Source organism: Pristis pectinata, chromosome 9, assembly GCF_009764475.1.
Source record: "Pristis pectinata isolate sPriPec2 chromosome 9, sPriPec2.1.pri, whole genome shotgun sequence".
NCBI classification, from domain to species: Eukaryota; Metazoa; Chordata; class Chondrichthyes; order Rhinopristiformes; family Pristidae; genus Pristis; species Pristis pectinata.
Window position 1 is genome coordinate 7,721,219 of NC_067413.1, and position 16,768 is coordinate 7,737,986.

At 40.2% G+C, this 16,768-nt stretch overlaps 1 protein-coding gene across 1 annotated transcript in view; it reads left to right on the forward strand.

The window, feature by feature from the left end:
• LOC127574065 (intermembrane lipid transfer protein VPS13B-like) overlaps positions 1 to 16,768 on the forward strand; it is a 795,946-nt gene that overhangs the window by 651,086 nt on the left and 128,092 nt on the right. Inside the window, 2 exon segments of the mRNA XM_052022696.1 lie at positions 5,501 to 5,893; positions 11,496 to 11,698. Coding sequence (XP_051878656.1) covers positions 5,501 to 5,893; positions 11,496 to 11,698 — 596 coding nt within the window.

The window sequence follows — 16,768 nt, forward strand, 5'->3', positions numbered from 1 at the left end:
AGTTCCTAAGCCCAGTGACGCTGCTTAAAGTAATGATCTTTGATTTAAAGGGAGCTGACATGTAAAAAATAGAGTTCGGCAGTGTTATAATGTACTCAGGCTTCGTTTAAAATTTAACTTAAGGTCATTTGTTAATGTAATGATATGCTGTCATTAATAGTTTTTTTTTCACTTGAGGGGCAGTGTTTGATATTTCAGCAGCGATGTAATTCAGCACCAAAGTCAGTGCTTCTGATTAGGGAAACAATGTCAAGTTTGATATCACACTAACAACAACTTAAAGTTAAGTAAGTAAATGCACTCAATTAGTTTCATAGCAGTGATATCACATTAAATTTAACACCACGCCACTTAAGGAGATATTAGACTGTTACACAGTAACTTTTGTTTCAAAGTTTACCTGCATTATAAAATCACATCATTCAATGCCACTGAATACTTCCAGAACAAATATTGTAAATGAGTTATGTGACTAAGATTTGACAATGATGTCTGTGTCACTTCAACCTAGACTCAGCTTGGAAAGGTAATCAGTCATTAGTCTGTTCTTGATATTCCTTCCAAGTGTAGTTATGTTCTAATCTTTTATTTTGCTCATAGTCTTTTTTACATGGCACCAACAAATGCAGTTCATTTCATAATAATTATGACAAAATCCTCTTCATTATTAGAAATACATATCAGTTATAGCAACTCCTCATCAAAATAAATCTCATGTAGTAAACATGCATCAAGCTGATTGCACTAAATGCTAAATCTAAATGCTAATGTCTGATATTTCTGCAAATCTTTTCTGTGATTCTTGTGCCAGAGGTTTCTGTGATTGCAAGTGCTATTTTAATGCTAAGCATCAGACATGGCCTAGTGGGTACCGCACTCATCACTGATTCAGAAAGTTGTAGTGTCAGGTTATGCTCCAGGTACTTAAGCACTAAATTTAGACTGAGACTCTACCCTAGAATAAGACTATCAGATGAGCCATTATAGCAAGAAAACCATCTGCTGTGGATGTGAAACATCCATGGCATTATTTTGAAGAAGAACAGGATAGTTCTTGCAGTTTCTTGGACGTTATGTATCCCTCAACTATTAAGTCTGATAACTCTATTCACTAACTCATTACTGTTGTGTTTTATTGGAACAATGACCAAGTAATACCAGATGAAGTGTCCTGAGGTCATGAAAGATGCAATGTAAATTCATTTCTTTTTATTTCCTCCTTGTTGTATTCATCGGGGATAGAGTTAGCCTTGCTCAACTGTGCTTCAACAGTGTGGGCAGCAACTTAGCTGATATCATAAGTGGTCAGTGTAGTAGCCTTGGAGACAGAACAGTTCAATATAGAAATTTTGTAAGTTGATTGTTGTCCTTGTTAGCTTTGGAGCTGCTTTGAATAATTGGTACAGCTATCAGTTAACTTCTGTGTACCATTATTTGCTACTTATCATCTGTACCTTGGAGAAAGTTACCCTCATCCTGTGCCAGTGCAAATGCCAATGTCAGATAAGCTTCGTCAGATAGAGCTGCTGGCATAATGATGAACTCACAAACAGGCTCATCTCCTTTCACTTTCCTTGATTTTTGCCAAGAAGTCCTGCAATTTGGGTACTTTTAAAGCAACATTAATTGCAGTTAAAGTTTCTATCACAGGGCCCCATGGAAAAATCCACACCAGGATTTTTCTGTTTGCCTGATTCTTACAAATACTTTTAAGGAAGTTTTGAATTACATAAAGTTGTCCAACACAGAAATGAGCCATTGGGGACTGTTTATGCTGCACGTGACTCTACTTAGACTTTTTTCATGTCTTAACATTACCCTGTAAGTATTATTTTATTCATCATATTTATCTAAGTTTCCCTTATACAATGCTTGTCTGAATCATTTCATGTGGTAGCAAGTTCCACATTCTGATTTTTTTTTAAGGAAAGAAGTTTCCCATGGATTTCTTATAGGATTTATTAGTGACTATCTCATTTTTTATATCCTAGTCTTCTGACCCCCACCCCCCCACCCCATTAATGGAACCCAGTACTCCTTCTGTCCTATTGAACCCCTTCATAATTTGACACGGTCATCTCAGCCTCTTTCTAGAAAATGATTCCCTCATTGTTCTGTCTTTCAAAATAGAAGTACATCAAAATCAGAAGATGAAACAAAAAATAAGGGAAAGAGTGCAAAAGAAGCACAGAACTTGGATAGCCATCTGACCCATGGGTCACATAGTTCTGGGAATCTCTGGCCCAATATTGCCCAAAGTGGAGAAGGAGCATTCAGAACGGTATTGAGAACCCTGAGCCCATATGTTGGGAGCACACTGAATCCTTGGGTAGGTGGCAGAAGGAATGCACCACCTCCCAAACTACCCACCTGTCTGCCCTATTAGCAACCTCTTGGCCTCATCTTTGGAAGAGTGAAGTTCCCAATTTGCCCTCAGCCCACAAAATCAGAGAACAAGCAAGTCATCCTCAACCTCAAGGCACTGCCTAAAAAGATTATTTTCTGGGAGTTATTGTATCCATTGTCTTGCCCCTCCACTCCCACTACTTTCTTTGATTTTTCTACTCTTTCCCCCTCGTATGCTGTCAACTACCTTTCCTCTCTACATTGCTTTGGAGGATTCATCGCTGCAGAGGACAGTGCTCTTTGGATGTAATCTCTCATAAGCACATTAATATACTGCATCCAACAGAAAATTAACAGTTCAAACAGTCATTATTTCCCTTTCATTGGTTCTGTTGCCTAACACATAGACATAAATGCATTCCTTTAAAATCCCTCCATGGTCTCATTTTGTTAAATTTAGGTCAACTTATCCAGCCATAAATACTTGTCCCTTACAGCATAAGGGTTTGGATTACTGCTTCTACATCATCACCTTTGCTCTACCTTAAGGGATTGTCATCTGTCTTACATTACTCTATTGCTCTCTGTAGTTCTCCTTCAAAACCACTTTGGCTGGTCCTCTTGTTTCCTTCCAAAGCATCCTGAAAAACATGTCTGTTAGCATATCCTTGCTCTAATTCTTTCACCATGTCACTGACCCTTCCCCAACCCCCATCCACCTTTCCTCCAACTGTCATTTCACTTTCCAATTGGCAACCGTATTTCACCTCCTTGTAACTTATTCAGAAACCTTATATACGAGAGAAACACTGGTAAATACAAATAGTTTGGACTCAATAAGTAAATCTTAAAAGAAATTATTTGTAATTGTAATCAGTAAAGATACTATTATTCTTCTGCCCTCTAATGCATAACGTTTAGTTGGGCTATCATGGTACTGAGATGGATTTGAGAAGTTTGCTTAATAGTCTGGTTTCTGGAATATTGCCACAGTTACTTAACACATTACTTTCAATTTTCAATGAAGTACTTGAATGGCAGTTCTTTCGCGTCCAAAAACATTTTTAAGATGTGTACTTATGAAGGAAATGTAAACAACTTGGTCATAATTAAATAATACATAATTTTCAGAAATGTATTTGCTGGCAAGAAAAAAATACAGCTTAAAATCTGTTACAAATAAGAGTAAATGATGATGATTTTATTACTGGTCGAGGGACTTCTGTTTTTACTTGACCTACATTTTTGAAAACCTTTTTTATGAAGAGAAATGTAATTTTCTTTTGAGGTTATCCATCCAAATTGCTAATATACCTAATCCACAAATATATATTTTGTGACTAAAATATTAAAATAACTCCAACAGTAAACCCCATCTAAATAATATGTTTTAATTTCTATTTTCAAACTTTATGTAATGTCAGGCTGAGCTAAGTGGTGACGCTTTTGATTCTGTGTCAGATGATCATGGGTTCCAGTCACACTGCAGGTATTGTAATGCGTAGTCTATGCCAACACTTTAGCTCAGTGCTGAGGGACTGCTGCACTGCTGGAGGTGCTGTCTTTCAGACTAACCCCATTCCCTCTCTGGTGGATACCAAAGAACCTTTGGCAACATCCTCTTGGACAATATTTATCCTTCAGCCTATGTCACTAAAACAGTTGTTTATCTCATTAATATTGGTGGGACCTTGCTGTGCACAACTTGACTGCTGCGATTCCCTACTTTGCAACAGTGAATACCTTTGTAACCTTGGCTGTAAAGTGAATGGGGTTCTCCTGAGGGTTTGAAAGTTTCTATGTCAGTTCAAGATTTTTCTTTTCTTTCACAAAGACACAATTTCTGCTTTCACTTATGTATTAGATTGAATGTACTTCATGGCTACATTTATGGCTCACCTAAAAATGTGCCTGAGAATCAATCCTTGCATGTTTGGTCATAAGACTTTTAAATAAATTTGAGACTAAAGTTTAATTTAAAATTTAGAAACTGTGGAATGGGATTTAATTAAGGCACCTTCCTGAACATTTGAATGCTAATTATTTAAATGGCAGCATCACCCCACTTAAACTCAAGTTCAGTAATAATCAGATGCGGCAAAGTGCATTTTCTAATCTATAACAGCTCCTTCAATCCAATGTGAGCTTTCACTTTCATAGTGTCCAACTATCCACTGTGTTACAGTTGTAACAGATGCTGGTCCACATCGTATACTTCACTTGCAACAAGAGTGACCATTTCTTTTCTTTTTAATAAGAGGCAAATGCAAACTAAAAGCTGAACCTGTCTACCACAAAATAACATATGCTTGAAGGAAGCAATGCAGACGTGCACAGGATTCCTAATTGAATTTGAACACTTGTGGCACAAACTGGGCCAGCTCCACCCCAGGACTGCATACACCTCTTGTAATTCACCCCAAATGTCCATTACTTGACGTACCACACAGTTTAATCGTAACTTGAGATTTATTATGTGGCGTTTACTGTATTGTTTAAAAATTAGTTGATTTGTATTTCTCCCAGTGTTGGTAAGAAGCCTGTGGATTTGACAAATTGACTAATACATACAAGATGTACACTTGAATAAATTTTGTTTCAGCATTTTATTTTAAAGAAGGTAAATAGATTTTGAAAGCAGCTGGATTTTGAGGAATAAGGAGATTCCACCCACTCTTAACTTAAGAATTACTGTCGATAAATAGAAGATAACACAGGCTTAAGAGAGGATATCATGTTAAAAATTATTTTTAAGCCCAGATTTGTACAAAGGATAAGGTGGAGGAAATGACCCATAATATTTAGAAAAAAACAAGAAACTCAATGTTGGTGGACAGGCATTTATGATTGTCAGGGCTAACTGATCAGAAAGCTGTTGTGGTCTACATTTCAAGTAACAAAAGAAAATCATGCAAACAAGTTACTGAAAACTGATGGAACTTTTTTATGCATAGATTTAAATATTTCTTTTCCTTCACCCTATGCTACTGTTTTTTCTGGCTGCCATGGTTATATGTGTGCAACTATAGAACATGCAGCAAAATAACAAAAGTAGCCTCTTTGCTTTGACATGTATGTCAGTCTTTCTTCCCTTTTTTTTGCTTGGTTATGAGTGATTTTTTTTGTTAAATACAGTGTTTTATTTTTTAAACAGCTGAAGTTCATTTGGAATTATCACGTCCCTGGAAAGTCAACTTAAGTCTTGTCAAATTGGATCAAGTAACAAATTTTGTAAAGAGAATACGGCCTAGATATGGTCATGAGATCACCTCCAAAGCTGCAGTCTCCCCCAAAAGAGTTTACAATCAAGACGAGATGTTTACATCATCATTTGGAATGAGGAATGAACCTGGATCATTCACTGAGAGGGCAATCGGTCAAGGAAGCAGTTGGAAAGCCATGTCATTTTTTCAGAGGTTTTCCGTCCACACAGTTCAGATTGTTCTTGTGATGGAGACATTACCTCATCCCAGCAGGCCTTGTATTCTGGCCTCTCTTTCAAGTCTAAAAGGTGTTCTTAACATAAAAGCAGGCCCCAAGCCCACAGGTGAGTAACAACAGAACTGATAGTTCCAGGTTATATCACTGTGATCTAATGTTGCAATTAATAACTAAAATTTACCATGAGAAAATGCACTGTGTTAGTTTAAGTCCTATTTCTCCCATTGCCAAGTGTGGAAAGAGCCATTTTGTTTAACCTATAGGATGACTTGTCTGGAATAAAAACACAAAATGCTAGAATTACTCAGCAGCTCAGACAGCATTTATGTTGAGAGTAAAAGAGTTAAAAGTTTCAGGTCAATGACTTTTAAGTTATGATGAAAGAGCATCAGCCTGAAATATTAACTCTATTTCTGTCTCCATAGATGCTGCTTGACCTGCAGAATATTTCCAGCAATTTCTGCTTTTATTTTTAGATTTCCAATATCTGTGGTATTTGGCGTTTGGGTGAATGTGATTTAATATTGTGTTTGAAACTAGCTAGATAGGAAGGGAAAGCCAACAAAGATCGCTTCTCAATGGTAATATGTTTAAATGTGGGTGGATGCAGTACTCCTTATAGGGATCTAAAAGTTTGTGTAATATGTATTCTTAACTTTAAGATATGCCAGAAAGTTTTTATTTAATGTCTGATCTGACATGCTATTAAATATTAAGGAATTGAATCATTTGGATTAAAGTGGCACAGAGAGGGCTAACCTGTTACCAGTTATTTTCTGGCTGTGCTATCAAATTACACTTTATTTTTGAAAGTTGAAAGTACAGTGATTTTTTTTATACAGAGTATATGTAAAAAGAAACTACCTCTATTCCACTGCAAGGATAAATGGTGTGCTGTGTTTCCTGATCTCCTGAGTCGTACCAGTTTGTTGAAGGCAGCTGGTACAAATGACTGTCAGACTTGCCAGATTTCATTCATTGTGAAAGTTTACATTAGAAGAAAAAAAATGCTGCTCTGTATTTAAAATGTACCTTGCATTTTCAAACAATTTTCAGGGTAGTTATTCACTTAGTTATTAAACAAAGTCATAACAATATTTCAAAGCAGCACCAGGCAGTTAAGCATGTTCTTGACCAATATTTATCAACATCGCTAAACAGATTATCTGGTCATTATCACATTGTTGTTTGTAGTAGCTTGCACGAGCAAACTGGCAGCTACTTGACCAACAATAGAACAGTCTTAAAATTACTGTTCTTAAAATTACATCATTGGCTGTAAAATGGTTTGAGAAAGGAACATGAAAGGTGCTATATAAACACAATATACATGCTATATCTAGCTGTTGAAATCCAATATTAACAGCAGGCAACTAGTTCATTGACACAGTGACACAGTTAGTAGAGCCATGGCCTCTCAGTTCCAGCACCTAAATAGATCATCCAATAATCCATCTCTGGTCATTCTATTCATTCTCCCCTCACCTTATCCACATCAACCCTCTCCATTCCATCCTTCTTCACCCTCCTACTTCTATCACACTCTCATTTCACTTCCATCTTCTCTCGACTTTACATCCATGAGACCCAATTCCCACTAAAGTGCTGACTGCACACCTTCCCTTTCTGGCCTTTCTAGCATGATAATCCCAAACCATGTTATCTAATGGCTGGTCTTCCCATTGTCATCTTTACCCTTGTCTCAATCCCCTCGGAGCTTCCCAAATGATCCATCCACATTTCCAACATCTATTAGCTATTTCCTGGCAGGAACATCCACAAAGATGGAACTGACTACCACATGGATACCAAACCTTAATGGCCAGCCCTTTCACAGGCATGTCCATCCACGGCCTCCTCTGCTGCCACATTGAGGCCAGACACAGGTTCGAGGAGCAACACCTCATATTCTGCCTTCATAACCTCCAACCTGGTGGCATCAACATTGACTTCTCTAACTTCCGGCAACCCCTCCCCTCTTGTTTTCCCCTTTTACCCCCTTCCCCCCTTTGTTTTTCCTCTTTTCCCTCATTACTGTGGCCCCCTCACCCCTTCACTTACCCCTCCCCTGCCCTCACGACCTGTCCATCGCCTCCTTCTCGCTCCCCACCTCCTTCCCTTTATTCCATGGTCTACTGTCCTCTCCTACCGGATTCCTTCTTCTTTAGCCCTTTACCTCTTCCACCTATCACCTCCCAGCTTCTCACATCACTCCCTCTCATCCCCCCTCCCCCCACCTACCTACCTTCCCCCTCTCACCTGGACTCACCAATCACCAGCCAGCTTGTGCTTCTCCCCCTTCCCCCCACCATTTTATTCTGGCTTCTGCCCTCTTCCTTTCCAGTCCTGTTGACTGTTTATTTCCCTCCGTAGATGCTGCCTGACCTGCTGAATTCCTCCAGCATTTTGTGTGTGTTGCTTCAGATTCCAGCATCTGCAGAATCTCTTCTGTCTCCCTTTCACAGGCTCTGTCAAGTTAGATTGGCTAATATCCAATCACTATTGGAAAGACCGTCATGTGCACTTGCCTAATTGTTCCACTGCTGTGCTCACTAGCTTCCCAGTATCTCAAAGTTCATTTAAAATTCTGCTGCCCCATTTCTTGTCCACTTGCTCCCCTGCACCCTCCATTTCAACTACATCTTACCTATATGCAATGCACAAGCTGTGGGCTGACTAGTGTGGCCTGCAGTTCTAGAATAACCTCCCAGCTCTTATCCTTTGTACTTCAGTTTCTTCAAGAAAGCAGGCAATATAGTTTTTTAAAAGCAACAAGCAAAATAATGGAGGAACTCAGCAGGTCAGGCGTCACCTGGGCAGGGAAATGGACAGTTGGCGTTTTGATTCAAGACCCTTCACCTGGACTGCCAGGAAGAGCCTGAAATATCGACTGTCCATTTCCCTCCACAGATGTGTCCGATCCGCTGAGTTCCTCCAGCATTTTGTTTGTTGCTCCGGATTCCAGCATCTGCAGTCTCTTGTGTCTCCTTAGTTCTTTTAAAGTACCTTATTAATCTGTCCTGCTACCTGAAAGTTCGATGGATATACATCCCAAGGTCTCTCTGTTCTTCTACATCTGTCAGTATCCTCCCACTTACTGCCAATATTTATCCCCTAACCAACCTCTAAAACAGAGGATGAGGTCATTTATTTCATTGCCATTTGGGGGAACTTTGCTGTACATTATTGGCTGCACGTATGGAGCATGTTTTTGAGTCTGGACACACAATGCATCAGGTTTCCTTGCCTGATGCACACACTTCCAACACTGGTTACTAGTTAGTAATTGAGAATAGGGTCCGTGTTTGGTATTTCTGTAAGGATATTTCTGCCCAGGATATTGAAGCCAATTCTGCTAAACTTACTGTGGAGGTCAACTAATTCTGATCATCCAATTTACTATCTCCTGGTATGTTTATGACCCAAGACAAATAGGTCTCTGGCTTTTTTGTTACACAGAATGCCAAAACAACCCAAAACACAACTTACAATAGCAATGTTCATGGTCTGTATTGTTTAGTGTTAATTTGCCATGTTACTGACTCATCTCCAATCCACGAAAGCTGTATTAGACAGAATCAAAAGTTCTGCACCTCTAGAAAGCAGCTCAAAAGTATACCACTGCGTCCACTACAGGAAATAAATTCTTTTGTCAGTGTAAGCCAGCGGACAAATTAAACATTAAGGAGACCTCGGGGGATTGAAACTAAGTGTAGTTTGTAGAGATGAATACAAATCACCATTAAAATTTCCCCTGGAACTGTGGCGAGAATATTGGGTGTGGGTACCTTTATTTTGTCACATTTGACACCTTGTCACAAGTAGCTTAAACCCTCTCTCTTCCCAGCACTCAATGAGAGGTTACGACCATATTGGCTCTGTAACAACTGGGATTTTGAACGTCATTACAGCATATCCACCACTCTCTGAAAAGAAAAACTAAAAGGATTTAGCTGACACCTATCTAAGTTCACTGAATCTTGCGATAATACAAAAAGCAGCAGAATCTTAATTCCTGTCAGTGTTTGCCTGCTGCTGAGGTGTGTTTGAAATTCACTGAAAGTAAAATGTAGGAGGAAAGAACAGATGTTGTAATGTTGAAGAAACAAGCCACCACCTAATCCTTGGGCCAGAAACCTGCAATAAATTGTGAACTCACAGCGGACTGAAGTCTCCAGAAACACTCTGTGATAAAATGTTGACACTGATCAGTCCTGCAGAATTCAAATAAATATAACAAATGCAAGGGAGCATGAAAATTAAGCCTGATGTCTCGTGGATTGTTTAAAAAAAACACTGAAATATTTAAGTGAAGATTAGTGGAGCTAAAACAAGATCAGATATCATTCATGTAGTTGGTTCTTTTTTCTCTTTAATCATTTAAGTTTTAAGGGAATCGCAACATTTTTCAAATTTGTAATTTTTAACGGTGGTTTATTGGAGGAATTAGTTATTGTCAAATCTGTGACTTGGTCTGTTGCCTCTTCAATGTCCTGACAGCTGTTTACCTGCCTTCTCTGTGATTTAGCCAGATGAGATCATATAAATTGATAACCATCTCTGTGTTTTCTTCTGATTCATCTCTGACCTGAACTCTGCTTGAACCTAGTTAGACACAAAACATCCAGGATTCTTGGCTGAAGCCATAAAATTTAATTAAAAGCTACAGAAATGATGTGTAAAAGAACACCACAGTGCCCCAATAAAGTGAAAATAAGTACTGTGATGGATTAAAATAATAAATGTGCCTGCTTCTCTGTGTTTGAAGTGAAGGCAACAAATATGGGCTTCCAGCAGTCAATATAGTAATGATGTTAACAGGAAAGGTTATAAATGACATGCACACGGATCTCATCTGCTTAAGATCACTCTGTGCATTTACTGATGACTAAATGATATTGACTCTGCAAAGGAATACACTCTGCTCAACAAAGCTGCACACATTCACTTTGAAGCTCCATTCAACAGCGTCTTGCTCTGACTGCATACAGTTAGAAATTACAGCGATCACTTAACTCAGTGGTGTGATAATGCATGCAATTTGCTTTCACGTGCTTCTGCTGAAGGAGTGGTGGAGAAAATTTGAATAACAGAATATATGTCAGCATTAAACAAATTGTTTCCATTGTTTACTTTGGACTAAATTTAATACCTCTTAAATCGCATGTTAAGTGTTTTCATGTTCCTGTGTTAGAGTGGAAAGGGACAGCTACGTAGACCTTAAGTACCATCCCCAGAGCTCAATTTGCTACAGTCAGCATCTGTAAGAGTGCAGTGTAAAAGATGTGCTTTATGCTTCTGCCCCAAGCAATGCTTGAGGAAGCTGTTAAATTATTTTTTCAAGAAGCTGAATTAAAATACAGGTTTGGAAATTTTCAAGTATGCGGAATATTCGGCCGAGCACAAGAGTACATGTTATATTTCCTTTACAAGGCAGATCAGTCAGTCAGCAAAATATATTGGGTTCCATAAATTATTGCGGAGAGTTCAGTCGCTTCAGCAGTTTGCTCATAATTCCACAATGCTGCTTAGGAGCTGGCATCCTGTATTAATTACGTACAGATGTAAAGATCAGAGAACTGATTCATAAGAACTGCAGAAAGAATGAAGGCTAAGACAAATGTTTCTTTTAGCCTTGCACTATTTAATTTATTGTGCAGTTGTGCGAGAGAGGATAAATCTGACGTCCTTTTCTTCCTCTGTTTAAGGAATGATCTTGGGTGCCACATTTGCACTCCAACTGAAGGATCTGCTCATAAAGACATGCCTCAAAGACAGAAACAGGGCACTAATTGGCCCGTTCTGCTGCTCGATGCAACTGGAAGCTAAGTGGTGCAGGCACAGCGGCGACCCTGACCCTTTTCACTCTGTTCCAAAAGTGCTGGTTGACGTGAAAGCTGGACTGATCCAGGTTTGTGTGGGTGGCAGTGGTGTCTGGGAGAGTCTGGCTTTAATGAGTCTGTTCCTTGTTTGACCCAAATGTCTTTTATTTCCAGCTCTCTAAATCAAGCAGAGAGCACCCTTGTAACATGATCAGGTTATCTGGTAAAGCTCAACACTCTTGCATTTGAAGTAGTTGATTTTTTTGCATGAGTAATAAACTTCTAAGAAGATCACAGTAAAACAAACAAAAGTGTGGGGCAATAAAATGAAACAACCAATATCATAAGCATTGTACCTACATTCATAAATATTTTGTTTTCGTAGTAATAGAGATATATATTTTTTCAGGAACTGCTGGGATGAATAGTTTGTCATAATGTTCATTCTGCTAATGAAGATCACACAGTGGGCACAGAAACCTATTTTCGATATAACCCTTGGCGTCCCCATCTTGACTTCAGTGTTGAAAAGAGACATAAATTCTTTCCACCTTTTATGGAGGAATATTGCATCTGAATTTTACTAATTCACAGATTTGTAGATATTGGGTGGTTCAAAAGGTTTCTTTTCTAATTACTCTGAGGTCTTTCTGATTGGCCTTAGTGTCAGTATGCATAGGAGGGAACACTCTTGAGTCAGAAGGTTGTCGTTTCAGAACCTTAAGCACAAACATTTAGGCTGTTACGCCAGAACAATACTGTGTGGTCCATTGTTGAGTTTCATTATGAGACATTAAAAAGCGACCCTCTTGCACTATGAAAAGGATGTATAAAGATTGTAAGGCACTATTTCAGAAAACTGCATGTTTGTGACCTGACCTGTGTTTACCGTCTGCCAACTTCATTAAAACAGATTCAGCTAGAACAATCTCATCATCTTCCTGAGATCCCCACTATCACAGAGGCCAGTCTTCAGCCAATTCAGTTTGTTCCAAGTGATGCCAGGAAACGGCTGAAAGAAATGGATACAGCAAAGGCTATAGGATCAGCCAGTGTTTGAGCTGTAGTACTGAATACCTGTGTCCCAGAACCAGCTGCACCTCTTGTGCAAGATGTGGACATACCTGACCATGTGGAAAATTGTGTGGATGTATCCAGTTTCAAAAAGGCAGGATAAATCCAATCCTCCTGCAGATTTCTACCCATTCTGCTTAATCTCCTTCATCGGCAAAGCAATGGAAAGTGTTGACAGTGGTAATTGGTTTATTGTTGTCGCATGTACCGAGGTACAGTGCACGCCATCCATACAGGTCATTTCACACCAGTACATTGAGGCAGTACAAGGGAAAACCAATAACAGAATGCAGAGTACAGAATGCAGACACAGGGCTGTCAAGAAACACTTACTCATCTATACCCTGCTCACTGATGCCCAGTTTGGGTTTCACCAGGACTTCTCAGATCCATACCTCATCATAATCTTGGCCCAAACGTGGACCAAAGAGCTGAGTTCTGGAGGCGAGAAATGACTGCCCTTGACATCAAGGCAGCACTTGACCGAGTGTGACATCAAGGAGCAATGGTAGACCTGGTCATTGGGTATCGAGGGAAACCCATCCAATGGTGGGAGTCATACTTCGTGCAAAGATGGTTACGGTTGTTGGATGTCACTCATCTCAGTTCCAAGATATCACTGCCGGAATTCCTCGAGGCAGTTCTTGGCCTAACCGTCTTCAGCTATTTTATCAATGCCTCTGCTTCTGTGATAAAGTCGGTAGTTTGCTGCTGATTGCTCAATTCTATTCACAGCTCCTCAGGAACTGAAGGCGTTCATGCATGCATACAACAAGACCTTGACAACATTCAGGCACAGACTGATAAGTGGCAAGTAATATTTGTGCCACAGAAGTACGAGGCAATCACCATCTCCAACAAGACAGAGTCTAACCACCTATCCTTAGTATTGAGAGGCATTACCAAGTGTTCTGTTTTATATTTGCATTTCTTAGGATGTAGGCATGGCAGGCAAGACCAGCGCACATTTCCCTTTCCTAATTGTCTTTGAAAAGGTAGTGGTGAACTGCCTTCATAGACCACATTATCAATATTATGGAGGTCACCTTGACCAGAAACTCAACTGGACCTGCCACATAAATACTGTGACTGCAAGAGCAGTTCAGAGGCTGGGTATCTTGTACATGATACTCGCCTCACCTTGCCAACATGTGCAAGGCACAAGTTAGGAGCATGATGGGATATCCTCCACTTGCTTGGATGAGTGCAGCTTCAACTATTCCCTAGAAACTCAACATCATCCAGGACCAAGCAGCCTGTTTCATTGGTACCCTATCATTCTTTCCCTCCAGTGTTGTGCAGTTACTTGCCTGTGCTATTCCGACAGCACTTCCCAAACCCTTGTCCTCAACCACCAAGAAGAACAAAGCTTATGAGGGCACTACCACTTGCAGATTCTCCACATCACCATGACTTGGAACTATATCAACACTTCTTAGTTGTGCTGGGTCTAAATCACAGGCCTCCTAATTCTGATAATGCTGTGGGAGTACCTTCACCAGAACAGTGAGCAATAAATGCTGGCCTTGTCAGCGACACTGTGATCCTGAAAAATTAATAAATAAATAACTCCCTCCCACCACGGTCATTCGCTCTCCTCCCCCCTTTCATCAGGCAGAAGATAGAAAAGCTTGAAAACACGTACCAGCAGGCTCAAGGACAGCTTCTATCCCACTGTTATAAGACTCTTGAATGGATCTCTTCTTCTACGATAAACATGAACTCTTGATCTCACAATCTACCTCGTCATGGCCCTTACACCTCACTTGCCTACCTGCACTGAACTTTCTCTGTAACGTTAACACTATATTCTGCATTCTGTTATTGTTGTCCCTTTTGTGCTATCTCGATGTACTTATGTATGGAATGATCTGCATGGATGTCATGCAAAACAAAGCTTTTCACTGCATCGCAGTACATGTGACAATAATAAGCCAATTACCAATCAATGCCGAGGCTTTGTTGTGGGAGCATGCTGCGTGCAAGGTGCCTACCCAGCTTCCCACTTTCCAACAGTGACAACATTTCAAAAAGTTGCTGGCGGCAGGAGCAGTAATCCCCAGGGTCGATGGTTAAATCTGGTGGTGTTAGAAGGTAAATTTAGCCTCCAGTTGCTACAGAGGTTTGTCTGCCCTTTTTATTCCTGTGACTATGATGTGATGATTTTCCTCAAAGGAGGTTTCTCCTTCTCTGAGAAGTCTTCACCAGATAATAAAAAGACATTTGGACAGGTACATGTATAGGAAAGGTTTTGAGGGATATGGGCTAAACATGGGCAAATGGGACTAGTTTAGATGGGTGTCTCAGTTGGCTTGGGCCAATTGGGCCGAGGGGCCTTTTTCTGTGTTGTATGACTCTGTGACTTAACATTACTCCGGCCTGCTGTATCCCACTGTATGGTGTTTGTCTTGAGGATGTCTGAGTGTTTCTTTTGGCCTCTCCATTTCTTTTCTCTCTTGAGTTGAGTGTACAGCAGTTGTTTTGCTAGGCTTGCATCAAACACATGCACATAGTGCCCCACCTCAGTTGACACTGGGTAATCAGGACTTCAACGCACAAGATGTTGGCCTCTTGGAGGACACAAGTTCATGCAGGGGCTCCTGCGTTAATATTGAGGCTCTTCCAAAGAAAATGCTGGCGCTGATGTTCCATATTTTCAAGGCCACCCAAGTCTAGCAGCCTTAGAGGAGAGTTGAGCTTACCACAGCTTTTAAGCTAGAAGTCTAGAACGTATTTGATCTTGTTGTTACTGAACACACAGCAAGACAGCCTGCTGAAAGCAAGGCTAACACATCATATTCTATGCTGAATCTCAACATCTAAGCTGGTCCTCTGGAAGGGACCCCTACTGAGGTAAGCAAAGTGTTTATACTTGTTCAGTTCCTCGCTGTCACTTTAGATTGTCTTTGCTGAATCAACTGATTGACCAGGATCCGGCCTGTGAACCTTGTTTTGCCAGAGTTTAGTGTTAGCCCTGGGCTATTGTAAGCTTCAAAGCAGCAATGATGTGCTTTGTCTAGGTCTTTTTTCGAGTGTAGAATGTTACTATCCTCAATGTATTGAAGTTGGATTATTGTTGCCAACAATAATTTGTTTTTGATATCTATAAATAACTAATATATATACAGTATATGTGTCTTGTATGAGAAAAGGGAGTATGATTGGTAAGGTTGCAGATGACACAAATATTGGCGTTGTCATAGATAGCAAAGGATAGCTAAGGATAGGTTGTCTTATGGTTGCCTCATTATGGGAAGGATGTGGAGGCTTTGGAGAGGGTGCAGAAGAGGTTTATCAGGATGCTGCCTGGATTAGGGGGCATGTGCTATAAGGAGAGGTTGGACAAAACTTGGGTTGTTTTCTCTGGAGTGATGGAGGCTGAGAGGAGACCTGATAGAAATACTTAAGATTATGAGAGGCTTAGATAGAGTAGACAGCAGGTATCTTTTTCCCAAGGCCAAAATGTCTGATACTAGAGGGGATGCATTTAAGGTGAAAGGGGGTAAGTTCAAAGAAGATGTGCAGGGCAAGTTTTTTTTACACAGAGAGTGATGGGTGCCTGGAATGCGCCACCAGGGGTGGTGCTGGAGGTAAATACGATAGAGGCGTTTAAGGGGCTCTTAGATAGGCACGTGAATATGCAGAGAATGGAGGGATGTGGACATTATGTAGGCAAAAGGGATTAGTTTAATTAGGTATTTAATTACTAGTTTAATTAGTTCGGCACAACATTGTGGGCCGAAGGGCCTGTTCCTGTGCTGTACTGTTCCATGTTCTAGGTTGATACAGCAGAACCTGGATTAGCTGGAAAGTTTGGCAGAGCAGTGGCAGATGGAATTTCATCCAGACAAGTGTGAGGTTATGCACTTTGGGAGGTCAGATTCTGGTGGAGCATATAGACTGAATGGCAGGGAACTTAGAAGAGCTGAGGTACAGAGAAACCTGGGGGTGCAAGCTTATAGCTCCCTGAAAGTGGCAACACAGGTGGATAGGGTAGTAGAAAAGGCATTATGATATGCTTGCTTTCATCGGCAGAGCCATTGAGTATAAGTTGGGGTGTCATGTTGCAGTTGTACAAAACTTTG